Source organism: Athene cunicularia (genome assembly GCF_003259725.1).
Source record: "Athene cunicularia isolate RWA chromosome 4 unlocalized genomic scaffold, athCun1 chr4_part2, whole genome shotgun sequence".
Classification (NCBI taxonomy): domain Eukaryota; kingdom Metazoa; phylum Chordata; class Aves; order Strigiformes; family Strigidae; genus Athene; species Athene cunicularia.
Genome location: NW_020799099.1, coordinates 3,360,998 through 3,388,946, shown reverse-complemented (window position 1 = coordinate 3,388,946; position 27,949 = coordinate 3,360,998). Strand labels below are relative to the sequence as shown.

General features: G+C 40.4%; 1 protein-coding gene across 1 annotated transcript in view; it reads left to right on the top strand.

Moving 5' to 3' along the window:
• Positions 1 to 23,371, top strand: part of SPATA5 (spermatogenesis associated 5) — a 202,729-nt gene extending 179,358 nt beyond the window's left edge. The window contains exon 17 of the mRNA XM_026847883.1: positions 22,194 to 23,371. Coding sequence (XP_026703684.1) covers positions 22,194 to 22,370 — 177 coding nt within the window. The 3' untranslated portion in view covers positions 22,371 to 23,371. The remainder of the gene's footprint in view (positions 1 to 22,193) is intronic.
• Positions 23,372 to 27,949: the final 4,578 nt, after the last annotated feature.

The window sequence follows — 27,949 nt, the reverse complement described above, 5'->3', positions numbered from 1 at the left end:
AAGGGGGAAAAAAAAAAAAAAAAAAAAAAGTAAAAATGCTTCCATGGATCTGGAAAACAGAAGTATAATAAGCTACCTCTGTTTCTCTGTAGAGCTGAAGTACCAGTCTTACTCTTAAAACTCCTTGAGAGAGTCAGAGTTTAAACTGCAGCTTAGGAGGTTTGCAAAGCTTGGAAAAGCCATGCAAGTGGTATTCTATTCTCAAGGTGTAAATGTAGGATCCGGCTAGTCCTGGATACGGAGGCCAGTCTTCTTACTGGTTTTTATTAAAATGTTTTGTTACTTCTGCTGCAAATTAACATTGGTTTGAACATTTTCTCTCTTAAGTATTGTTCAGTCTTCCTCATTAAAAAAACATTTCCTCAATAATAATAGGTTCCATATGTAGGTGTACTATGTATGTAAAATGATACATATTAATATAAGTGATCACACATGAAAATGTGTTTTTTTGCTTTTCACCATGTAATGACTCTTCCCGCTCCAGCCTTCTGCCCCCAAAACAAGCAGAACAACAAAAAAACCCATTGAAAGGAGATTTGCAGTTTTAAATAATTTTCCAGATACCACGTTTTCCACGTTGAAATGGAGCTGGCAGAGGAGGCGGCTGGCCGGCAGAGATTGATCACTGACTATTCCAGGAACAGCTCGACTTTCTGTGCAGCGCGGTCAATACCATGGGCTTGCGTGAGCCTGACAACGATCATTCTGAAAGGCCTTGGCTCAGGAATGCTGTTCACCATGTGCTTTGCTTCAAAAATGAGGGCAAGTCCCTCCTCCTTCAGGATCATTTATGCTGAGGGGAGGAGACTTACTCAGGTGCTTACAGACAGTGCTTGCTTGTGTGTTTTGCTGAACTCCAACTTTGTGGTGAGATGTAAAGACTTTACAGTACTTTGCACATCGTCTCAGAAACATATGGAGAAAACATTTCTTAAAAAGAAGAAAAAGAACACCCCTTTCACTTTTAGAGGGTTACAACAGTATTCCAAAATTTACCTGTAGAAATAACACCCGACCTCCATAAAAAAAACAAGTTACCCGATGAAATCTTTGTATTTTTCCATCTTTTGTGTATGACTGTAACAAAAGGAAGATTTCAATGTGTTCTGGTTAAATCTTGTAACATGATGCAGTCAGTGCATTTGGTGGATGAGATGTTCTGCAAATATCCTGCCACAGACAAGCTTGCTGGCTTAAGTAGTACAGGACATAACTGTCTTGTTACTTACATAGAAAAAAATGCAGTTATTAATTTTTTACTTTTAGAAATCCTGCTTTAGTGTTTCTTCTCGTAAATTACTTAGAAACACTAAACTGAATAATTTAATTAGTTTTGTGTAATTTACTTAATTTTTTACATTAGAAATAGAATTCAGAATGTTTTGGCTCAAAAAGATTTTAAGAATTTCAATTCAAAGTTACTTTTTCAAGACTTTCTTTCAATTTTGTTGCTAAGTGTGATGGATGAGGTTAAATTTGACCTTTTGTTGATTTGGGTTTGGATTAAATGATATATTCTGATTGGGAAACATTCTGTTCTCTGTTCAGCAGAAAGCTTTTACAATTCTGCTTTTGGATTAACCTAAAAATAGAGGGAGTTTGGTTTTCTGGAATAGGCAGAGAATAAAAAAAATATTTTTTTTTCACATGTTGATAGATGGAACTTTTAATTCAGCATCCTTTTTCAGCTCTCTTCCTGCTGCACTTCATCATTCTTTTGTTAAGAAAACGGAGCAGACCAGGTAGTACTAATACTCTGCGGGCTGCACTTTCACATGGATGCATGCATTTTTATGTTCTTATATTGACTCAGTGCTTGAAAGATAATGTTTTCTATCTCAGGTGGAAACAATAAAGTTGTAGGAAATAAATGTTAGCCTATAGAGGAATATTTAGTTGATCTGTATCTTAAAATGTATTCTGTTTTGAAAATGTATTTAAATGATTGTATGATTATACATAGTTGTGGGTGACTAATCTAGTCTATTGCTGCAGGTCATGGGAATAGTCATAAAAAGTATTTATTCTGAACATGAACCCGGATGCATGCTTTCCTGACATGTTTCCCATATGGCCTCTGAATAAACAGTAAATCAGATAGAGAAGAATTGAGGAAAGAGAAGAAGCGGTTAAGTGGGGATTCTGCAGCACTAAAACTGCAGCCCTCTGTGGTTTGAAGGTGTAACTTGTTTTCACTCAGAAGCAAAGAAAAGAAAGAATTAGTCTAAATGGAACAAAGATGTTCTGCAGACCTAGGAACCCACTGAGATACAGGCACCCACAAAAACCAAAATTAAAATCTCTGTCAGAAAAGCACTGATTGAAGCGCAGAGAAAACCGGTCACCCCCAGAAATAGCATGCCACTTGCTCGCTTATGCTTAGTGCTGTAGTAAAGGCTGGTGCTTCTCTGCAGACTTCAGTCTGAACACTCTTTTCCTGAAACAGAAGTGATTTTAGGGAATTGCTGCTTGTATTTTGACAGCTCGCCATGCCTGTCATTATTGGCCTTACCTGATTGTCCCTCACAGGGCCCATCTGCCAGAATGTTCCTGTCAGTTGTGGTTCTGTGCTTGGTCCTCGCTACTTGCATCGGGGAATCTGAACCGGGGAGACAGGGACACTGCAGATGGTCTCTGTTGGGGTGGGGTATGGTTAGGGGTCTGAGCTGTGAAGACTGCAAAAATACATTTTGTATTGCAGCTAAAGAGCACACAAGAACTCCTGAGTTACAGCCTTTGGACGCTGGTTGTATGCGTGGCGGGGGTAGGACTTGTGCTTGGCAGGAGGAACTGTATCTTGATATTGTCACTTCAGTACACATGAAAAGCATCTCATTTGTTTGCTCCGTGTTCATCAGTTTTACCTGATTTAACTTTAATTCCAGCTGGGGAATCAGTCCTAAGGCTCTGTCGTGTTGTTCCTCAGTACTTGTTGCCTAAGCAATTTTTTTCTTTTAGCCACCCTGGTAATTTCTCAGTCGCTGAAAGGGGCCATTTTGTAGCTCCAGTATTTTAGGCCGGGAAATTTGCTCTTGCATGCAGCTCACAGGCTTTCTGTGCCCTACAATCCCTCTGATTTTCCTAACGTACTTGCCTTCTTTCATGGGCTAAAGAAAGTACGCGCTTTCTGTGGGAAATGATGGGGAGATTAGAGAGAAGAAGTTGGTTTCAGTCCAAAGGGTGGTGATATATATTAGCACAGTTTATAAGATAAAGCCAAATCTCTATTCTCTGTTACCTCGTGAGACTTCAGCCTAGGGCTAAATGCAGCCACAGACGAACGCTCTTTCTTGTACTTCTAAGGGCACGTCAATGTGAGGAAGTTATCCTGGAATGAGATAGGGTGTGAATGTAAATGCAGTAGCTGTTCCAGCATAACATCCTGTGGAGACAAGGTCTTGGTGAAGTGACTAAAAGCAATGGAATGACTTCAGTGTCTGAGGACACCGAGCCCCCCCCTGCGCTCCCCCTCCAGCAACCAGCCCTGCAGGCAGAGGACAGGCTGAACACCATCTCCCCAGCTTTTTTTTTTTTTTTTTTTTTTTTTTTTTTTTTTTTTTTTTTTGGTGGGGATCCAGTGTCTAACCATCTTTGCACCGGCTGCTTTTTCTGTCAATGTCACTTGTGGAAATTGTGATTTACTGCTTATTTTATCAGTTGTCAGTATGAGGCCGAGGGGGATGGTCAGTAGTGTTACTGTAGGTGATTTGCAAATGCAAACTGTGGTTTAACACCCAGTGTGTGAATGATGGGGAGTATTTTGGCTCTGCCATCTCTTACCGGTTTTTGTCATTCCTACAGATTGTACTTTGGCTTTGATCATCTCTGTACATATCCAAGGTCTGTCGCTCTTGAAGCAGTGCAAAAGGAAAGCTGCTGCAAGGAGAAAATGCATACTTGTACTTTTCAGACAAAATTGAAACATAGAGTTTGCAGTGTCAGACAGGTATATATGTGCACACACACTTTGCGTGGTACTCTGGGAGTTAAAAATCACCTTTTTTAATGCTTGTGAGGTTGCTGCACCAGTTTTTATGGCTATGCTATGTGATTCAGTTGTTACCTATTCTTTATGGTCTGCTGAAAATTAGTGTTTATTTTTAAAGTGCCTTTTTCCAGATTAAGTAGAGCATTAATTAGTCAGTGCGAGGAACAGTGCATTATTCTACCGCAGCTTTCCATCATGTCAAAAACTCATTACCAGATGTAGAGATCATAAACACGCACACATGGTTGCTGCATGTAAATCTTCTGCAGGATAAATTACTGCGGATCTCTTCTGATTAGATCGCTTTGTCTTCCAGCTCATTAATACACTTTCAACCATGGAGAATATTTAGGGGCTAATAACTCACAAAGCAATATACAGGAGAGCATTAACTTTCCATATTTGTCAAACATATTTCAATCTGGAATTTTTGCCTGTGGTCTAGGCTTGCTCTCTTTTTCTTATCTTGGAAGAGTAGTTGCCTACCAGTTCCTTCAGAATTGCTATTTGTTTCTTTAGGGCCTGTAGTGGATATACAAATAGTGTTCCCAAAGCCACACAAAGATGATGCTACAGAAATCAATCTGAAATTATTGTGCCAAAGTCTTTGTTGGCACAGTCCCCAGGGGAGTTAAGCCAGCAAATAAATTGGCTTGAGGACAAATAAACCTGATGAAAGCTGGGAGTTGCTAATTTAGGACCTGATCCTGCCTGTTACCGAGGAATTGGATCCCAGTACAGTAATTCTAATGGCAGTCCCTGGGACCAGTCCCTGCCATGCCAGGTACCTGTGGGCAGAACAGGGACAGCAGGAACCCACACACAGAGGCCAGCTCCAGGCAAGGGGGTGTCCTGGAGCTGCTGGAGACGGGCATGTCACACTGCATACACTGGCCTCTCAGCTCTGCTGTGTTCCTTTGTGCCCACTTCAAGTATGTATTAACACTTGTTCAGCTTTGGGTCAGGCTGCTTTTGCTCCTCGGCATGCACCTTGTTATGAGGAGAAAAGACAGTGGCAATATTCTGTGCTTTTATAATCTGTTGTGGCAGATAGTAACAACCTCAAAGTCACTGTATATTATTTCAGTTTTGTCACTTCCAGGAGGCAGATGATATATTTTTAAATAAGAATATGTACCTGTATAAAGACAACACACATGCACAGGCATTGCAGTACAGGATCAAATGAACTGGAATCTGTCCCAGGGAGCAAATAATGGTCCATGAGGTTTAGAACACGAATGAACACTGATCCCAGGAAGGCAAGCCATCCCAGGTGTCAGCAGAGCTTGCTAGGTGGTGAAAAATGACATATATGGCAGAGACAAAACCTGTAATCCTACATTCAGTCCCTTAGAAAAGGGACAGTCAAATGGGTGACTCCTGTTTGGAGCGACTTTTGCCAGATCCCACCAAGGTCCCCAGTGTGTGATGTCTCCTGTACTCCAGCAAAGACCCCATATTTCCTACCCCTCTCCCAAACTCTCCGAGCCCCAGCTGCACGCTGCCCAAGTTGCTGACCGCAGTGTCAGCCCAGCAGCCTCAGCAAAATTACCCAGCAGGGGTGAGTAGCCTTGTACCAGACCTTCAAGTTTTTTCCTATTTTCATTTTATTGGAGACAACATTATTTTAAAAATAGGTAGAAATACTTAGTGACTGTTTTATTGCCTGCTGCCTGCTCGTATTGCATCTCAGTGGAAGCCCCTGGCTTTCTGTGTCGGGTATTTAATAAGCTTAGATGTGAAATGCAGACGGTTTACACCTTGGAAACAGAAGATTCAGGTGACTGAAAATGAAGCATGGTAGAGTTTATAGAAAATATTTATGTTAAATACATACCACATGGGAGTTTGGGAACCCAGGATACCACTACTTCTGATAGGTGCTTTGCACATAACTTAGCTGTAGCTACTTCAAGTATTTAATGTTATTGCCATGTTTAAGATATAAAGCACCCAAGAAATGTGACAAATGGAATTAAGCACAACTCCTTCTGTTGCTAGTGCACGTAATTTAGCATTCATAAATTAATTAACTGAATCCTGCATTAGAAACTAGTTCTAATAATGGGTATTACTGAGTCCAGAGTTTTGCAGAACCAGTAAGTACCATCACCTTAAAGTCAAAAAAGGACTTGTCTGTTGATTGAACATGTCCCGTTCATTGATTTATAGCTTCCATTTAGCTTCCAATTATTAAAAGCAGATATTGGAACATATTTAAGCATGTGCTTTACTTCAGCCGTGTTTACTGACGTCACGGGAACCCAAAGCAGATGCCTGTGTGCTTTCAGGGATGCTTTCTTGAAACAAGGAGAGAAGAAAAGAGAAAAGTCTCTCCTTCCCTTTTTGGCTCTCTTCTTTTCATGTGTGAATAACATATTGTGTGTCTGGTTTTGTTTAAATTCAAGGATGGCAAACAACCACATTCTGTGAAAGCTTCCTACTTCTTCCTATCTTTCTTTATGGTTTGTTTTTTTCTTCTATTTATTGATAACCTGCAGAGACAATGTGAAATGGGGAGGTCTTCACAGAGGAGCTTATTCTAGTAGTTTTTGTGTGAAGCCCTGTGGTCCCACTAAAGTCCCCTAGTGCCTTTGCTTGGTTTGCTTTTTTAAACACAGCCTTAGCATGGACTAATGCTATATTCACAGGGGGTCTGTAGGGAGAGGGGTAGCAGAGAAATGGGAAGAAGAATTTCCCAGCTCACAACAGTTGATTGAATTGTCTCTTTGTACTAAAATACGTCCCTGAAGCCTGTTCTAATCTTTTGTAGCTCTCATGAAATATATGGATACTTGTTGGTATATTACAAGTTGCACACTTGATTCAGAAGAACCTTAATGTTCAGATGAATTTGTATCCTGAGATTTAAATGGCAGCAGCACTCATTGCATACTTAAAGTAACTCTCAAAATAAAAGTGATTTACTTTTTAAAAGGAAAGGAAATTGGTAGTATTTTTGTTTGGGGGTTTAGTTGTGGTTTTTTTTTAAACAGAATAGCATTTCCTGACATGTTTGCTACAGCTAGGCATGATGTTTATTGAATTTGCATCTATATGTCACTGTTATGTGGCTATCCCTGCTTTGCTAGCTACTCCATTAGTGTTGTGACAGACCAAACAACAGCTAAATGACATCACTGAAAATAATTTTGCTGGTTTCTCAGGAAAGTGTAAAGACTAGACTCTTCTGCTGTCTAAGTTTAAGGGCCGTTTGCATTGCATATAAAATGTTCTGTACCTTTTAAAAGTGAGGAGAGGCATGTTTTGTAAATAGCCAAGATTGTACATAGTTGTAGCATTAACAGCTGAATGTCACATCTTCTCTCCATCAAAGTTTGGGTTATGCAGATAGGGTTATGTTGACCCTAATTATGAAGTCTAGCGCTGATCTGAGATTTCAAATACACCCTTCTGTGTGCAAAAATGTCAGAGTAAACTCTTGCTGAAGCCATGTAAACTTGATCAGGATCTTCTTTTAATAGAGAAATCATACTACAAGATACATCTGTTCCCAATAGCTTTTAAGAAATGCCTTGTGGCGATTAAAGCAATTGCTTGCTTAGAAAATAATACCAGGAAAATATCTAGCATATTTTTACTATTTTTTTCCCCTTCTAGATATATACTGTGTTAAGGAGCAGGATCAGCAGTCCATCAGTAGTACATAAATTAAGAAGTCTCTTGGTGGCTGACTTAATAATCTAAGTAGTAGGTATTAGCTAAAGGAAAACTGGAAAGTAGCATGTACATTTACTGTGTAGCTGACTTGCTGTAAGGTTGTCAGGCAGTACTTATTTATAAACCTTGATAAGATTACCATGACATGACAAATGCCAGCTATAAATAGATTTTGACTTCCTGCTCATCTCTTCTTTCTGCTGCCCTTCATACTCCACTCTGGTGTAACAGACTGCCAGGGCTGTGCAGCTCCCCCAGGTGAAGGTCAGCTCTTGATATATTTTTGATCATGTTAAAGTTCTCCTGTTAGTATGTGGTCCCCGTTTTAACCTCTTTGCAGATTCCCCCGATTATCCCAAATCACTTTCACATGGAGCTGAGGTTAAGCTTTATTTCTCTTGGCTTGTCCCTTCTTTAGCAGACACTTCCTCTTCACTTTGAAAGGACAAAGCGATGTTCAGCTGCCTGGGCTTGCGCCCAGCATTTGATTTATACATTATTTAATTTCCTTTAGAAAATTGGAAGCAGAACTTTAGGAGTGGAAGTCAGTCCTTTTCATTTGTTTAAGGATCTTTTAGGGCTAATATAATCATCAATAGTAGATGTCAGCATGATTAGGGTGACTTAAGGTAAAGAAAATTGAATACCAGGGGAAATTCTTTCATAGTGGAGAGGGTGCCAAGATTTATAGCCATGCACAGCGTCTGTGGGTTATGAGTTGTGGCATTAAAAAATGAAAATGGAAAATCATCAGGTTTTCAAGTGACAAGTTGAAGACACCTGCCTCCTCTTACTGCACAGTAGTCTGGGGCAAGAAAGTTTTGCACCCTTTGTGTTACATTTGCAATTGTTTCCTGGACTATAGTGTTCTCTGGAACTTAATTCAACCAAGTAAATAATTCTGCAGAAATTCTTCAGTTAGTCTAGAGGTTTTCATTTGGGCTGACTCTGCATTCACTTCTGCAATTAGGTCTGCACATGCCATGAAGTGACTGCCAAGACAATTTGAAAATTTCTCATGCAGTAGAGTCAGGAAATTAAAAATTAACTCTGGAAAGGACATCATATAATATTTGGCAATGTGGTTTGAATATTGTGTCCACTGAGGAGTGGAAGATCCTCCTCTTACCAAAAAAAAAAAAAAAAAAATTCTGTAGGATTTTGAATGATCCACAGCTGAGGGAAACATCGGAAGGGGAGAGGCCTGTGACATACATGTGCTTATGGGTACAATATGACTTACTTCTGGCCTTTAATTTAGCAAAACAGCATTTGATGACGTAGAGTTTGAGGCCCACGTTGTTTCAGGGCTCTGTGGTGCTGCGGCTGCTGTTCCGAATGTGGTTATGAGGGGGGGGAAAAAGACTTCAGTGCTGGAGTGTCACTGTGACTCTACGCCCGTTACCAAGCCTTTCAGAGTTACGCTATTTGATTTGTAAGTCATTACTGCACTTGTTAAGTTGGAGGTGCACGTTACAGCATGAGTGAGGCTTTTTGAATTACAGCTGCGCTGTACAACCTGCACTTTCTGATGCTGCCGGTGAACGCATAAATGGGGCACTTTAATATGTAGCCTTTTGGCTAAAAGAAGTGCCTTCACAAATTCGGGCTGCTGAGGTATTTAACAATGTGGTGTTGCACAAATGAAAGGAAGCAATAAAATCCAGCTTCCCCATGACATTTCATGCATTTAAAACTTGCCTGTACCATACAAAGCAAACGATTGATATAACAAAATCTCCCAGGTACCCTGAAAAATATTAATTTTGATATCAAGTAGGAAATGTTAAGAACATCTCCTGATGTTTAGAGTACTGAATAATTTACAAAGCAGAGAGAAAATAGTATTTGGGTTTTGGTTCAGTATTTCTGTGGTAGCACCCTGTATGTGCTGTCTTTGTTCTTTTGGTCATCGTTTACTGTGTTTGGAAGGGAACTAAAACTCTTGCTGTCCCAGTCCTACTGTCTGTGCATCTAACATAAAATGAGTAAATATAATACACTGGAAAGTGGAAAGCTCATATTTTCTCATGCATATAGGCAATTCCTGAGCAAATCTTATGAACTCATCTCTTGACAAAGAGCTGGGGACAATACCAGTTGTAGAAATCTATGCTAGGAAGACAGAGCAGTGTAAGCTAGACAGTGTCAGTGTTGCCCACTGATTAAGGTGTCCTTTATTTTCTGCCTCTTTCACTCACAGCCACTTGCACGTGCTGTTGGATGCTGTCATCCTTAGCATCCTTGTCTACACTTCTGTGCCATGCAAAGTGGACTGCTAGGTGGTTTCTGAGCCTGCTAGATTGGCTAGAATGGCACTGAGGAGAGCAGTTGTGCTTTACTGTGTAATTATATAACCTTGGCTGCACAATTCAGTGTAGTAAAATATTTATGGAAATTCATGAAAAGGCATATGTGTGCTGCAGGCTCTGTCAAGAGGAGTGCATCCACAGCACTGCAGGTAAGAGGAGCAAATGATCTTTTCCTGTGTGTTCACCCAGTTTCCCCCAAGGAAGACTGCTAGATATTTTGAAGATCCAGGCCTGAATATTTCTTGCGCAGAGGCTTGCAGTGTGAGCTGAGACTGTTTTTTTTGTTCTTCAGGCTATAGATTTGAGGGCTGGCTAGGATCTGTACAACCCACAGTACTGTGGTGGGGTTTTTGTCCCATTTTTTCCTTCCTTCTGACAGAATCCCTCCCCCAGCCCAAGGGTCCTGCCTGTCTTTCCTATTGCTCTCCAAAATAGTTGTTCCCTTCCTCTTTCTTTCCTCCTTTCTCTTTGTAGCAGTCTGGACAAAGAGGGCTGATACAATTCCTTTCTCTAGTGGTGGAAAACGGGTGGGGGGCGGTGGTGTGTGTGTGTGTGCAGAATCTTTTCTCTAGCAGAGTTTACACTCTGGTAGGTAAACCAGCCACATAGCAAGAGGCACACTCCTACAGGAAACCTTATGATAACTTCAATTTGTTACATGGCCCCTCGGGAGCACTTCTGTTGCACAGGCCAGTCCTGTTGCTGGTTGCAGTAACATTTCCTAATGGCTTTTGAGGGGGTTTTTAGCTGCGGTCCTTAGGTCTGTTATAGTCGACCTTTCTCGGCTCACTCTCATCCTCTGCTGTGCTACAGCTATAGCAGCTCTTTGGGGCGTCATTCCCTCCTCCCTTGATCTCAGCCTCTGTCCTGGTGTTAGATGCTATCCTGGCAAATCTTCTTGGTGCCAGGAGAGGTGGGAGACACCTGGCATTATCTTGGTGACTGTGAAAACAGTCATACCATATGCAACAGTGCCTACAGACAGCCTTCCTCATATGTTAAGCACCCACCTAACAGGTGTGATCATTCTCACCTGTATCACTGCTGGAAAAAGGTTAGGTGCCCCTCTCCAGGGCTTGGGTGGCCTGAGGGACCTCCTGGGGGCTTGCAGGTTTGTGCCTACAGGTGCAGAGGGCCCAGAGCTGCTCTGCTTTGATGCAAGCACCAAAGGCAAGGACTTGAAGTGGGGAACATTTGAATCTAGAGCAGTGTGGGCAAGGACAGCAGATGTCACAGAGCTCTAAGGGGATCCTCATGGCTGAACACAATTCCAAATAAATGTCATAAATTTCTGGCCTTAAATTGTTTGTGTATCAGGCTAGTCTGCAACTTCTTAGAAGTTCAAATGCTTTTGACATTTAAAGGAAAGCTGCATACAACCTGGAGGAAAAGGAAGGGAGACTCCTCTGCTTCCTCCTGTGCATATTTTCAAAAATGTGGAGGATTAATTTTGAATTTAAAACATCTTTGTTAAGTGAAGAGAAATGCACTTACTAAGTCTTCACAGTGCTGGAAATTTGCATTACATTGTCTTGTCTAGACAAGGAAGTAGGGGGAGAAAACCCAAGAGACCAGGGAGGTTTTCACAGTAACATGGCATAAACAGAGAAGGATTTTATGAGTATGAAAGAGAAGAACTGGAGGAATTTGCTAAATTAAATCTGTTATCCATGGAGTAGATCTGGTTATCCAGAATACTGAAGTGACTTTCAAAGTCATGACATGGATTTAGTTTTCTCAGCTGCATGAGAGCACTCAGATATGAAGTTTTCATGTTAACAATGCAAAGGCAGATGCCTTGTTAATCTGGTCACTGATAACTTTTCACCGAAGGTAAGTGAGAGGTCTGACTACAGGTTCTTACATTTCAGCATTTTACCTTATGCTGCATCATTCTGTTTTTTGGCTCGTTCCCAAAGTGATGGGGGCCAACTCTACTGGTGAGGGAGCTGGTACTTTGGGATAGTGCTGTGAATCCCTCACAGTACGCACTCGGTGATTCACTGGACTGGGTAATTTTAGACCAGAAGCAGTGGGTCACATTTACCTGTGGACTATATTCAGTAGACACAACAGGGATACACCTGAGATGTATTGTTCAAAGCATGCAAATCTTAAAACCAGCAGATTGAGGGATGTCATCAGGACACCAAGATTCTTACAGGAAATGTGAGTGCTGCCCACCTGAAAGGACTGTTCACAAGGCTGCCTGCACCAATGAATACCTCTCTATATATGCCAGCCATATACTTAATTAGTTACATCTCGCATTGACTTTTGAATTGGCAGATGTGTGAAAGTTGCACAAGTCAAAGCATTTGGATGTAGGTTCAATGTCTTTAAGTTCAGTGTGCTTTAAACACTATTTCTGCTGCAGTTTCATCCTCTTCCTGCCTTCAGAGCCTTCCTCCCTTGCCTACCCTCCTGCCTGCATTCTGGGCTAACCAGTTCAGGGTGCTAAACCAGCAAAAACTACTCTCTTCTGTGTTGCTGGGTTAGGTTTCTGCTGATTAGCACTTGAACAGGTAGAGGCCAGATCACAGAGGTTGTGCCCCGTGCATCACTGGTTTAGACAGACTGTTGGGAAGCACAGGTCACACTATAATGTCTGTCTTATTGCTATTTTATTGACTTTGTATTCCATTAAAATACACCCCATACATAAATCCTTAACTCAAGGTAACTGCTGGTACACCAGTTTTCTTGTTTCATGTATTTATTTCATTCATTGTTTTTTTTTCTTGCTATAATTACTTCTTTTCTTGCACAAGAAAAACTTGCATTGAAACTTACTTTAAGCTCTTTACCAGCCTTTTTGCTTCCTCCTTAAGGAGTAATAACTGGACACAGAGGTATCTAGCTGTGGCTAACAGCATTGCTTTCTAGGTCTGATTGTCCTCCCAGCCATATTCTGCCTCTCTGGAATACAGGCATGCAGTAACCCTCCTCCCTGATTTTCTTGGGAAACATGAGCAGCTGGGTACCATGGGAAGCTCCAAAAGGTAAACTTAGAAAGAGTCTGAAATTCCTCTAGTATTCTGCTGAGGAAATAGATACTCCACAGGAGACATCTCGCACCTTCCAGGAACTGACAACCCAATAAATGAAAAAGCAAGAGAGCTTCCATTAAGGACATTATTCATCTTGCAATCTAAAGGCCCTGCACAACAAATGTCTTTCCTCACTCCTTGCCTCAATTCAGGATGTGTATGCATGGGTAAATTGCCATGCAGAGGCCCAGAAAGTATACTTCCCTCTTATTATTATAGGGTTGGTACGATTTCTATCCAAACTGATAAAAACACTAAGACTCCAGAAGATTTGCTAGGCTTTCTGGCCATTATTTTTAACTGAAGTTGTTTGCTTTTACTATATTGTATCATAATATCTCATACGTAGGTAACTACAAATACAGTTGCTATTAACTGGCTATGCAAGATCCAAATCGGAGACAATATTTGCCATGGCTCCAAAGACAGGATGAAAAAAGAATTTTTTGCTTTCCTTTTTGTTGGGTGGATTCAAAAGTTTAGGGCTCTAGTAGTCTTTAACGGGTGATATAATGTAATAGCAATGCTGCTGGAGCTGAAAGGAGTTGAAAGACAGTTCAAGACTGGCTGTGCTCTATTGACGAAAAAAATAAATATTTTTAGGGAAGGGAGGGCACTTCTCCCAATTCCTTTCACAGAATCGCTTTTATTTGCTTTGTTTTGATAGGAGTCTAAGGCCTCTGCTACTCTCCCAGGTTAAACCTGAGAAAGGAATTACTGGTTTGAGAAGCAAAGGCATGAATTATTTTTTAGAGCAAGAAATACAGAATATGCTGAATTTGTCCAACCTCATATCTGTCTGCCTCAAAATCTGCAAAGAAAGAAAGCAAGAGCAACAACTGCTTAACACCTACACCGTGATTGGTTTCATAAGGCAGAAACTGCCAAATCTGTTTTGCAGTTTTTTCTTTTGTTTTTCTTTTCTAGAGAGAAACTCGTGACAGCTAATGATGTCCTCCAAGTCTTCTAGTTTTAAATTTTCAGTTGCATAATTCAATCTGTCTTGCTAGCGGCATTCAGCAAAATAGCATTGGCTCTGTGTTCAGGACCTCTGTAGTAACAGCATACTGTGAATGAGAACACAGTATTCTGTTAATTACTTTTAATTAAAATGAGTGCGTGCGCGCACACACACATACACATACATATAGAAAGACTGTTTTTCTAGTGGCTTGGCTTCCTTTTCCTCATTGAAGGGAAGAAGTTAAACTTTCTCATTAAATGTTTATATAAAAATGAAATAATTCTGAGGTTAACCAGAAATGCAGCTTAATCTTGTATAGAAACATGTGTGTGATTTTTTTTTTTTTTTTGGAGTTGCACAAATATAGCTGAAACTTGAAGTTGGCAGAGAGTGCTGTTTAAAAATATTTAGTCCCAGCATGTAAAAACTCGTTTTGTTACGGAATTCCTTTGTGAAAGGTGTAGCTATGCCATGTCTCTGCCAAAGTGATGGGAGCCATATCGACAGAGTGCGTTTTGGAAAATAGCTGCATTTTGGGCTTGTAGTTACAAAAGTTAAATTGGAATTTACATGTTTTATATATTGCTTGGAAGGATACCACATCTAGTAATATTTTTTAAGAGAGTGGAAAGAAGAAAAAAGAAAGCTTGCAGATGGAGTCAAAGCTTCGCTCTGTTAGAACATGTCGGGATGAGCAGAGGTATGTGTGATGACACTTAGCATGTACCACTGAAGGCTCTGGTTTATTCTCTTTAGCTGTCATCATGTGCTATAGCTATGATACATATGCTTAATTTTGGCTACATACCTCATCTTTCCCTTCTTTTCTCTGGGCATGTTTAAGCTTTATAGAATAGTAAGAGCTACTGATACATGTGATACTGTCTGCTGCCCAGGCACAGCCTATGCTCAATTTTTGGTACTGTAAGAGCAATTAAACACAGCATTTTGTGGTCACCGCTGTCTCATTAATTGTTGCCATGATGCCATTGTCCCAGAAGAGCAACCAGTCACTTGTCTGGCTCAGCCCCTGGCCGACACGCCAGGCTGTGGCGCTGAGTGGCCACAGCAGATAGAGGAGGTGAATCTGAAGCCTGAGCCTCCTGGTTGAGACTGGGAGGAGGGAGCAGAAGGAGGATTTGCTCTCTGCTACGACCCCTCAAGGCACGTGTAGCCACTGTGCAAAGAGCTGAGTGGGAACCATTATCCTGGTCAGAGCAGGTGTATTCAGGTGGCACAACCACTTTATGTCCCCATGCAACACCTCAGGTAAGCTGTGGACATCCACATGCATGGTCACATGCACATCAGTCTGCTAAATAAATAAGCAAACTGTAGATTTAAAAATGAAGGTTTCGGCCATTCTGTTCTGAACTAAGGTCACTTACAGACATCATTAAAGGAGCTGTTTTTGTTAAATTACATTTCCTTAAGAACTTCTCATAAAAGAAATCAGGAATAGCAGAGGTTGTTTGTTCAGTCTGTTGAATCAGAGACACGAGATACGCGTAATACCTGTCCTTTTTATTTCAGAGTTGCAAAGGTGCTGCTTCATCACCACAGAACTGTTTTAAAGTAGACTATCCAATGTCCACTCATAATGAATGTCTCTTTAATAAACAAGGGAGAAAGAAGTCCATCTTTTTGTATAAAATAACATTTAGTTATAGGATATCACTGCAGAGAATGGCAGCGGTACAATTAAGGAACTCATCTGTTCCAAGGCAGTGTTCATGAATACAGAACCATATAGATGTATGCACTTGAACTTGAGGAAAACTAATAACATTTTAAAACATAGTTACTTAAAGATCAAAGAAGTCTCTGTATCACTGAGGCGCTTGAGTGGCCTGTGAGTGCCTTGCACACTTCAGTTAGAAAAGTTTTATAGAGTAACAATCATATATTTAAGTAAATTCACTCCAAAGCGCCAGTGGTAGGTACAGTATGTGAATCTAAGGAATGAATGGATACTGTATGAAAACCATTATGCTAATACACTTTATAATTTTCTGGTTAGAATAGATTATTTTTCATTTGCTAAATGCCCAAACATATAATTCATCCCACTTAAATCTACAGATCATAGAACTGAGTTGGAATGAAGAGATACACATAAGTGGGTGAGTCTTCATCTTTCAAAGATAAGATTTATTACAGAATGGTCAGTTACTTCATAGTATTGGAACCTCTCCTAAACAGACCATGATTTGTAAAGGTTTGTAAGAATATCTCTTCTCAGAGGAGATAGAAAAGACATGTTATCTTGTATTTTCCTGTTGTATCTGTTTTATACAAGAAACAAAAGTTGAAACACGAGAGAAGTACTAAATTTAAACCTTTTTGAAATACTTCAAAAACTCCACCTCTCACCAGTTAAGGCCCTCCCAGTTTAACCCATTTTAAAGAAAAAATGGCATTTGTGACATCTTAAAAAGTATTTTATCTTTAAAAATACTATGTTGTACAAAAGTGTTATCTAGGGCACATCTCCCTAGCCCAGCCAGGATGGTGCTGCAGTACCTGAGCTGGTTCAGACAGCCCACCATGGGCAGCAGCAGCAGTGCAGGGATGCTAAAAGAGGGTGAGCGGGCACAAAATTTCATGAGGTGATCTGGCAGCTCTCTGCTCCTGGAGGAAGAGGCATCCCCTTTGCTATCCTCTCCCACCCTTCCCATGCCGACTGGTGCTTGTCGAATCCCCCTGTGAGCCCATCTCAATACCCCAGCGGCAAGCTAACGCCCTGCCCTTTTTTTTTTTTTTTTTTTTTTTTTTTTTTTTTTTTTCTTCTTTTTTTTTTCCCCTCCTGGATTAGTTTTCTGATGGTCTGGTGCATTGAATCAGTTAATGAAAGGGCCAGCTTAGTGCCGGAGACAGCACAGGAGACGGGTGGGAGCCTGCAGCCGGCAGCGGGTGGTGCCTGCACAAAGGAGAAGGGGGAAAGAGGGACTGTGGTGTCCCACACTTCGAGCAAGCATGACCTGCTGGGGCTGGCAGAAACCTAGAGGTATTTACCGTCTCTACCCAGCACTGCACTGAGCCTTGTACAAATCCCTTGCAGAAAGTTGCGCACTACTGCTGGGGTTGCATCGAATTGAGATATTTATGTCTGTTTTTAAATGCAGTTAGCAACTTTTCCCTGCTACTCCCTTTTAGCCTCTGTGCCTACAGTGCATCTTCTCCTGATGTGTTTTCTCCTCTCACTTTGGAGAGGCATCCATTGCCCACCTTTTTCCTCAGTTGAGCGATAGCCCTGGCTCCTGAGAGCTTTCAAGTTCCACGGTTTTGTGGGGGCAAGGCTATTGCTCTCTGTAGAGCAGCTTCTGACGCAGGGGTAAGAGGAGGTGCCTGACGCGGGTAAGAATTTGCCTGAGTGAGAAACAGATGTCCTGACCCAGGAGTTATTCATGTCTTTTTAAAATGCTGTGTATGAACCTTTTATCTCTCCTTAACAGAGTGGGAAAGCAAACTCCCCAAACCTATAGAGAGTCTTCCTTTGACGCTGCCTAGCAGGCGTGCACCGCATGGGCGCACAGTCTCGCAGGTAGTTTTCATCCAGGAAGCACCACAATTTGCCCTATTCACAAACCGCAGGGTACTATTCTGTTTCCAGGCTCCTAATCCCTCTTACACACAATCCCTTACAATTTTAACTGGCGGGGTGGAGGAGCAAGTTAAAAAGGAAGGAAAAAGGAAAATGAAACACAATGTACAGCCAGCCAGTGGCTGCCAGTTACTGCGCACACAATCGACACCAGCTGCAGCCCAATTAAACCCGACATTCACAGGTGTTCCCAACAGACTCTGCACTAACAAAACCACTTTCTTGAAAATACCTAAGGCTTTAACACAGAAGCTCATTTCTTTTTTTTTTTTTCCCTCTCTCTCTTTTTTTTTTTTTTTTTAAAGATTCTTTAAAGCTATTTAGAGCACTTTAAATACAAAGAAGCTGAAAAGGACTTTCAGTCCACTGGAAAGAGTTGGTGCTTAATGCCAGAATGGGGGAGAATCGGCCAAGCTGAATCAGCCAGTGTAACCATTGGTTTGGGGAGAAAGATGGTTTATGCTGAATGCTGTTTATTCAGGGAACAGTAACTGGTGCTGGGCATTTTATTGTTGCTGCGAGTGAAATGGGGAGGGAGGGAATAACTAGGTGTAAACCCATTTCTTTTTGGGACTCATCATTGTTTGCAGCATAGCTGTGAGCTTGTGTGTGGCTTTGCTTATTACTGATCTGTCTGTGTGTGTGGTTCAGATAGCAAATTTTAATTCTCCTTTCCTCCCAGGATAACTTGATACAGTCGCCTTTTTGACTTTGAAGTAGGATTCTAAATTAGTTGTTTATTTTCTGGTTTTAAAGCACTCATTCAGGTGATAAATCAGTCCTTTAAAGAAATGATAATCTGTTTTTGATACATGATTTCAAAATTATTTCCATGCTAAGAGAGGACTGCAGACAGCAGACTAATGCACAGGTCAGTAATTTGCTCTCAGTCCATTGAAAATGAGAATCGTGTTTGTTAAACTTACATTCATAATGATATTCATAACCAAACTAGGGTATATTCTGGTAGTTGTAGATTCAATAGTATTCAGCCACACCAGACTGGCATCTCTGCAGTAACACCCCACACCTCAGTAGTTATTGCTTAATTACCTGGTGCCTGGTCTATTGGTTTTTAATCACTGTTGTCGCTGAGAGTCACTTAATATCTTCATTACTGCTTTAACAGTCAATGCTGAAAGCCACTCCATATTCAGATACAGTCAGGAATAACTATTTTGTCCTTGAGTACATCAGGCTGCAGTTTTGCCTTTGGAACAGGACTAGGACATTATTCCTATTCCTCACACACACAGATCCAAAAGACTGCACTTTTTTTTTTTTTGTATTTTTTTATACGGAAAAGGTTAAAATGGTGATCCTGTGGATTTGTATTTTAAGATAATTAAGAATTCTCTTAAAACTGGCAGATACGTAACGTTGGTTCACAGCATTCATTTATAGAGGCAGGCAGAGGCTAGTCATGCTGATAAATGCAATGGAGGGAAAAGAAAATCACCCAGGCTTCAAATTCACAAGTATACAACCTAAATTAGATATTGTCACTCAGGAAAAGATACTGGAGGCAGTGTGAATAATTTTCTGAGAAAAACCATCTCACCGCTAATATGATGGCAAATACAATAATAGGAAAGGAACTGCAAGCAAACCCAGAAACACTGCTGTGCCGTGGTACGGCTCCCTCTGTGCCCTGCACGGCTGCAGCCGCTCAGCAGCAAAAGGGTAGAGCAGAACTAGAAGAGACAACACACATAGCAGACGGGCTGATGGATGGACAAGTACTGCAGGAGCAGGGACTGAATCACTGAGGACTCTTCACCTTGGGAAGACTTGACTGAAAGGGGATGAGATAAAACTCTGTAACATCATTGATGATACAGGGAAGGTGAATGGGGAACAACAGATGAATCACCGTTCTCATAACACAGGAACTAGGAGACACTTGTGGAAATTACCAGGTTTAAGACAAACAGAAGTGCTTTTTTTATGCAATGCATGATTAGACCATGGCACTCATTACAGGGTGAAGTTGTGGAGGCCAAAAGGAGAAGTGACTGAAGAAAGTAATTGGACAAATTAATTGAAGATAGGTCTGGCACAAGGTTTTAAAACTGATGATCTAGATGCAGCCTCTGGTTTTGGAGTGCTGCTAAGCCTAGGAAGGATCCGTACCTTGCTGCAAAGCTGCTGGTTTTCTTCCTTTGTTGTTAGTTAGCACTTGCTGCTACCTTCCCTCTTTGCTTCACTTGACCCAATCTGTGTTGGTTTTTGATCTTCGACAGAAATGACATTTAAAAACCCTTCAGTTGCTTGGTCTATTAAGAAATTTCTTAACATGACTGTGACAATAAATACCCGTGAAAAGGCAGTAGACCTTAGGCCAATAACGCAGCTGATTTCACCAGATGAATTCACTCTCATTTCACTGATGCCTATATTACTACTTGTGTTTGCTTTCCACGAGTGATTTAGCTTTACTAGCTAGTGAGAATGCTTGTGAGGGCTTTTTTTTTTTTTAAAGTTTGCATACTTGAAGGAAAAAAAAATAATCAAACTTGCCTCGTCCAATCTCTTACTTCAGAAACCTGATACTCTGGGTTAGCTAAGGAATGGAAACAACGCCATGTGACTTCTGTGACCAGACACGAGGGCCCAAATTTTAAACAGTGTGCCATAATGCCTGCTGTTTATTACTCAGTAATATATAAAAGATTTAGTCATGGTGCAACCAGGAAAAGAGAGAATGGTAATTCATGCCTTAAAATTCTTTCTTCTACCCTTAAAAGCAGCTGAAATAAACCTGAGAGGAAAAAAAAATTTTAAATCAGTTTTCTGGTGCTTTCTCATGTCTAGTAGTTTTCGGTTATCACAGAACTTACAGTTCAGTCTTCAGAACAAAATTAAAACAAAAAAAAATCCTTTGGAGGTTAATTATCATCACTGTTACCAATACTCTTGACAGAGCATAGAGAATATGTAAAAGCATCATCAAAAGTACCAGCTTGCCATCTAATTCTTCCTGAGAGTATCAGTGTACAAATGAAACAGGAAGAAATAAGACTGGCAGTGATGTTCCTTCTTTTTTGGATCTGCCAACTTGATAGTCTTTCCTCCAACTTCTCCTTCAGTAAAACATACCAACTCCTAACAAGTGATCATCTTGTGCTGTAGTGATACCCTGCTTTATAATTTTGATGCTGTAGATCGATAATGGTCTCTGAGCAGAACAGGACGGTCAAAACCTGCTGTACTGCATTTTGGGGCTTTTTAATAATGCCTGTGAAAATCCTTAGAAGGTCTCTTCCTCTTCATTTGGTGTAAAACTTGCCATTAGTGGAGGATTTATCAAGGGGAAATGGACCCCTCCTTCATAGGTTTAAACACCTTAAAGGTTTGGAGTCCAGGATTCTTGGGATCTGTTTTTCCATCAACAGTCTCCTCTCTCTTGAAAGACTTCTGGGTTTGGTGTTGAGCAGGGATGGGGGGCAGAGTTTCATCTGGTTTGGTGTTTCTGCTTTTAAGTAGCTTTATATTTGTGTAAGAGATAGGGAAATAGTCACAGTGTCTACTTGGAGAAAATCCTGAATGGAAGGACCAAGATCCCGCTGATGTATTACTTACTCAAGAAGCTGGTGCACTAAATCTCAGCTATGCTTCCAGGTTTAACTGTCTCTGAAGTCCTGAAAAGCATTAAAATGCATAACAGCAGTGTTTAGCTTCACTGCTCATTAGAGCAGCACAGAACTAATAGTAATATTGTTGTAACTTGACAAAGCCATCTAAATCCATGCATGTTTTCTTGTGAAAGCTTCCTAAACATGCTGCTAAATCCTCTAAAAAGCTACTAAACGGCTTTGGCAACCATTAGCACAGCATAAGCGGGGGAACTCTTTTCAGTAAGTGAACAAACAGAGAAAATATGCTGAATAGCTGGACAAATGTGTTTCAGCTGGCTCTTTCATTTACAGATATAAGGGAGCAGTCAATATCAATCACTGTTTTCCCTGTTGCATTGGAAATCACAATATCTCTTTTCATTCCACAAGCTCTTTTCACCACAGTAATGTGTCTTTAGAGTGACACTGGCATCAGTCTGTTTCCGCTGTCTGAAGTCCAGAGAGCTTAAAAACACATTGCAGGGTATGAGACCTTAACCCTCCTCCCCTTCCACACACCCCTCTCCTTCTAGCCTTCCTTTCTGAATTAATTGTTTTTACTTCTTTCCCAGCGTAAAGCTGAGAAAGAAAAGTGCCCACAGAGCCTGGGAATATCTGCTCTTGCGCTTTGGGGACAGAAAAATGTATTGCTGGTTGTTGGAGTTTTAATTTATCAGGTGTTGTGGGGACTTTAACAAAAGGTAATATGATTATCAAGTTAATTTGCAACATACTGTAATATGAAATGTAATGTCACTGTGGTTTGGATTTCGAGCTATATCGTTTCTTGGATGTCCTAATCACCCACAACCTCGTTTATTTCCTAAAAAAAGTTGGAGAAACTCTTTCCTTCCAAGTATCTGGCATTTGGAGTGCGTTGATATTCTTGTGTTCGTTTTCTTCCTTTCAAGTAATATATTTTATAATAATAATGCTGTGTGTTGTTTTTTTTTTTTATCCTTTCTTTGTAGATAACTGCAGTCTGTAGAGAAGCAGCCCTTCTAGCTCTTCAGGAAGACATACATGCCAAATCTGTCATGGGACGGCACTTTCGGTATGCACTGACTGTTGTGACCCCAAGGATTCCCGATTCCTTAATCCAGTTTTATGCAGATTATCAGCAGCAAAGTGGACTGCACGCGCTTTGAAAGGCAAATTAATACATAGCCCCATTCATGGTGTGAATAGCAAATTTCGTTTGTAAAGCTGTCAAAAGCCAAAGAATTTTGTATTGTGAGTGGAGTTTCCAAGTTAACTGAAGTGCAGAATCATTGTAATAAATGCCCCTGTGGAAGTTTTGAGTGTAACAGATATCATCCAAAACTTTATGATTTCAGTGGTAAAATCTGCATTTTAGAGATAGTAAAATTGCTGGTTTATCTGAGTGTATATCCATTTATCAAAAAAACAATTACAAAATTCTGAATTTTTTGTCGATTCTGGGCCCTAAAGAGAGTAGCAACAGGTGTCATTACGGTCTGCATTTGTTCCTGCCTCAACCACAGTTTAATCCCAGGGACCATCCTAGTGCGGCACAAACCTGGGGAGTGGCCTCACTACAAAAAAATGCTGAAAATTATTCTGTATCTTTTGATTTATGATCCCCCAGAAAAGCTGCCAAACAGGCTTGCCGAACATATTGCTTTCTGAGATAAAGCTAAGGTATCCTGATTGATTACAGCGAAACGTTTATCTTTGGTCTTAAACAACTCCTTTTTACACATACTGGGAAGTAGGCACCTTAAAAACTGTACATCCTTTGGCTAACCTGAAACCACTGCCAGGTGTCAGTAAAAGATTTCTGTTGTTGCTTGTTTGTTTCCATCAAAATAAATAGGAACGTTGATTGGTAAATTAAAGCTGGCCACTTAAAGTCCTAATGAATCTTAATGTGTAAGAAAACCTCCTTTCAAAAACTGTTATAAATGACCACAAAATAGTTCAGGGACAGATAAAATCTTTTCAGTTTATTTCTTTGTTACATCATCTGTTGAAATGATGACAGGTCCTTATGGACTCTCTGCTCTTGCAGTCAGTATAAAACACAGTTAAGCAAACTCACTTTCAGCTTTTTTCTCCATAATAGAAAGACTTAGCTTTTCTATTCCGTATGAAAAATAGAGGGAAAGCCCAATACAAACTTTAACAAAATTAAAAAAAAAAAAAAAAAAAAAAAAAAAAAAATGTTTTTCAGGTAAGTAGAAGAATTTACAGGTCAAAATTTTAGCCAAATCCTGCTGTCACTTATTGGGGTAAACAAGAAATGTAATTTATATCAAGTTATTTTTGGATTTGTTTATTGATGATTCTGAATAGAATAATACATCTATAATGAATACATTATAGATGTATTCATGAGAGTAATACTCAGAAATTTATATCAATTTATGTAAAACTTGTATATATCTGAGAAATTTCTACTATATCTACTTACATTATTGATGAAATTTTAAAAGTAATCTCTTGGCCTTGATTATGGGTTTTCTCTCTTTACTTAGTTACACTCTGTACACAATTTGTAGCTTTTAAACAGAGATCTATTTTTAAATTTCAACTTTTCTGTTACTTTTACTTTAAATGCTATAATTAGCATTTAATTTTACTGTCACTAAAAAGGATTAGAGAATGAGGAAAAGCAGGTCATTTACTTGGTTCATCTGGTGTAGATGCAGGTTTTTTTCTTTTTTTCATTGTTTGACTTTTTAATGGTACAGCAGACAGAGGGAATTAAGAAAATGATAAACTGGCACAGTTGCCTTCGGAATCAAGACTGCATTTAATACTACTTTATCCTTCCTTTCTAAATTCTATATATTCCAACGTAAAGCTCAGGGTGCAAGCCATTTATCATAACCATTACATTTTTGATGTTTCCAAAAATTAAATGCCATACTGTTATCCCCTGGCCCTTCCTCCAGTGTGTGTTCCTGAAGGGATGAAAGAAAGACTGTGGTTTTTACTGCCAATAATGAATTCTGTTTGTAATTTTGTACCCTAAAAATAACGCTGCATGATGCTTCAGATGAGTAGCAAAACTAGATGGCCATTCCTTGGGAAGTGCTCAAATCCCTTGGGAACGTGCACCAAGGCGTGAACTGAGAAACTGAGAAAGAGGCATTTAGGAGCTGGCTGCCCTTTCCATACATGGACTCCTGTTGCCATCAGGGGGAATTCTGCACATTGAATTTTAGGACTTTAGGAGAGAATGCTGCCCATGACAGCTCTTTGTGTCTCGGGGGAAAAAAACCCATCCCTGCAAACATTTATCCTTTCATCCACATGGTACCACATTTATCCAAATCGTAACAAATCTCTTGATATATACCTGCATACCTGAAGGGATTTTAAATGTAGGAAGCTCCCCTTTTTATCATTGGGTTTGTGGAACTTGATTTTTAAAAAAGTAAGATAGTCTTAAAAAGAAAACGTTGTGGCAAATTAAGTTATGGCAAATTTGTTGCTCCCAAATATTCTCTATGGAAAAGTTGCCTAGTCTGATGCCACTCAAAATCTTACTCCATCCCAAGCCACAGATAAATCAGACTTAAGGAAAGTTATGATGATTATGATGATTCTTGTTCCTAATAACAGATTGCTGTTATCATGGACTATCAAATTGAGATCATCTTATGAGAATTCTGGAAAATAACCAAAAATTCAGTTTTGGTCAAAGCACATCAGCAATGTTAGTCCTTCAAAATCCAGTCTGGTGAGTGCTTTTGCACCCTCAGCTTCTCATTGGAACTTACTGATGAGGGCACTGTAGGACAGAGCACTTCAAAAGTATCTTCTGTTAGCCTGTCATTTAAGTGAGTGTTTTTTAATTCAGAGCTGAACTTTTCACAGCGTGTTTTACTGAACACATTGTGCCTTGGCACCGAATCAAATTGCTTGCAGTGTGAGGCCATATAAGCCTGAGCACCTCTATGCTTTAGAGTAAATCAAAGATAGAGGCGTTCTTTCTTCTGCTGGGTTAATCATGTTTATTGTTTTTTGGATGTTTCTGTGAGATTTAATTTTAACAAAATGGTAGAGGCACTGTGAACAGAAGAGAAGGTATCTCAGAAGAATCTCTCTCTCCCATCCTCTCTTTAACTACTGAAGTGGTTCCTAGACTTACTTCTTTATGTTCTTTAGAAATACAATCTTTTTCCTGCCTGCCATTATCTTTTGGAGCCAGTTTTTGGCCCAAATTCTGTTTGAGTTGCAGAACTGTTAACATTAAATCAGCTTTTCAATGTTTCAGACACATTTTGTTTAAATACGAAGTCTAACTTTTTCCTCCAATAACAACGTCTTGCAAAATGGCATAAAATGTCTTTTGACAGGTTTGCCAAAAATGACCAGGAGAATATTTATGCAAAAATGTCTTAACTTGAAAAAACGTCCTGTGTTCTCCCTAATGCATAAAACAGATTTCACTGCAAGTATGATATACAATTCTTAATCCTGGAAAAAGAATGAAGTTTACTGTGGATGATTTTCCCGTGGTCTCTAAATGAGAACAGAACATAAGGTTTACTGAGCTCAGGTGCGAGGGCGAACATCGGAGACAGAATAAAGATAACTTTCAAAGGTGGTTATTCAAAATCATTGAACTTGGACTTGCCAGCCCTTTCAAATATTGTGTCCTTAAAGTTGGTTTTTCTGGTTTGTGTGTGCTGGCTCTTTCCTTTCAGTTTCTTTACTCATTTTAAATGTCAAAGTGTGGTGGTTCTCCTTCAGAAACTGGGCACATGCCAAACATAATGCTCCTATAACTGAGCATCCGTCGATTAGTGCTGTGGGAAGGCTGCCTGAGGATGATGTTTCCCTGTGAAGCAGGCGTCAAACTCTGCTGAGGTCCAGAGAGGGGTGAAGAGAAAGCCAAACTGTAAAGCCTGGTGTTTTGCCATGTACTACCCAGTAAGCTGAAGCTAACTGATGGACACAAGTTCATGGGCAGGCAGGTGTCAGGACTGTGGATGAGAGTGACCCTTAAGGCTTTTGGTTGTTTCTGTCTCTCCCAGAGAAAACAATTGGTTTATTACCGATACTAGAAAACCAAATGCCAGTGGCTGTGGTAGCTCAATATCTAGTGCTAGCTAGGAGAGAACTTAGAAGGAATTGTAATTGGAAGATGAAGTCACACATGTGCCTGGAAGGCAGGCACCCACTGTCAAAACTTTGGCAAAGCCCCTGAAAGAGTTAGTAGAAAGCAGGCATAAAGAACTTGTCTGGCTTCCCGTGACCACAAAGCTGGGACAAAACTGAACGTGCTTCCTTCATGCTTCTGTGCCATGGGATGCCTCCCATGCTGATGCAGTCAGGGGTGTGGAAAGTGGCTTGCAGTGGGATCTGGGTACAAACTGACCTGTGCCTTGACCTGCTCATGACATATTTGATGGGGAGGTCCACTCCTTGGCCACCACTGACAAAACCAGCACATGAGGAGAGAGGGTGACAGGGGGATGAAAATCGGTGCATTTCAGCTACTCCGAAGTGACATATTGGCCACTGGAGACAGGAGCCAGATGGCCTATGTAGCGTTTTTTGTAGCTGCTCTGAACTCTGTCTTGAAGTCCTGGTCAGTGTGGAGCTAACCCATAAGTGACTTGCATTTGGAAAATTGGTTTTACATTGTGACCCTTTTGTATTTGTATTTAATGTTGTTGTGGTTGTAATGATTTGCAATAACTTTTATCTGCTATGAACCTCAAAATCTTTTGCTTTTGCTGATGCCTTCTGTTTTTCTTTGACATGAAAGAAAATATTGTAGGTGATCTAATGTGTACAATTTAATGAAGAGCTTTTTCTAGAGAGTAGATGCAAGAGGCATGCAGAATCACAATTGTAATTGGACATGTTTTGAATGGCAAGTTAACTTCTGAAAGACATATATTTAAACTGAAACCTACTCCTAATCTTGGGGTTTGTGTCTGCTCTTTCTGCAACTGCTACCGTTCATTTATTAATCTTTTCTGTAGGAAACTCAGCCATGTGTTTTCTCCAGGGCTTTATATGTTCTGCATTAAATACTTTAAATGGTGTCATTCTTCCCTGCAGACTTAAATCCATCCAGAGTCCTGATAGAAGAAGGAGATGTGTGTTTTCTCTGTTAAGTAGTCCGCCAAGGACGGGACCAGTGAGGGGGAGAGAGCCCCACTCTGTGTTTGCATGGCAGGCCTCCAGCAAGAGTGCAGGTGTTGCAAGAGAAGGCAATGGCAACCAGATGACATTCTTTCCCCTTCAACTAGTGTGGAGCCATTGCTCAAACAGATTATGGGTCCTTCCAACAAATTTTGAGGCTAGCGTGTTGACTGCATGTGCCCGTGTAAAACCCATGGCAATAAAGCTTGGATTCATCTAACAAAAAGATTAGGGGAGCAGAATTGCTCTTGGTTCCCTTGGCACGTATTGCAGTTGAGATGCTAGAAAATGATCCAGACAGGGATTTGTCCCAGCCAAGAGCTCAGCTACCTTTATGGAGGTGCTAAAGGCGTAGCTGATGTCAAGAGAGGCCCCTAGGCACTCTATCTAGAGAAAATGCTAGAGGTAGATGGAAGGAATTAAGAGCAGTAACTCCCAAAATACTGAGAAAAATATTTTATCAACTTGTGCAAATATATCCTGTTTGCCTAAATAGTTTGGGAAATGCCATTGGTCTCTTCTTCTCAATACCTGTGTCTGTGTGGCATGGCAGTGTGCTCTTAACCACACCACACCCACACCCACTCCACCCCCCCCA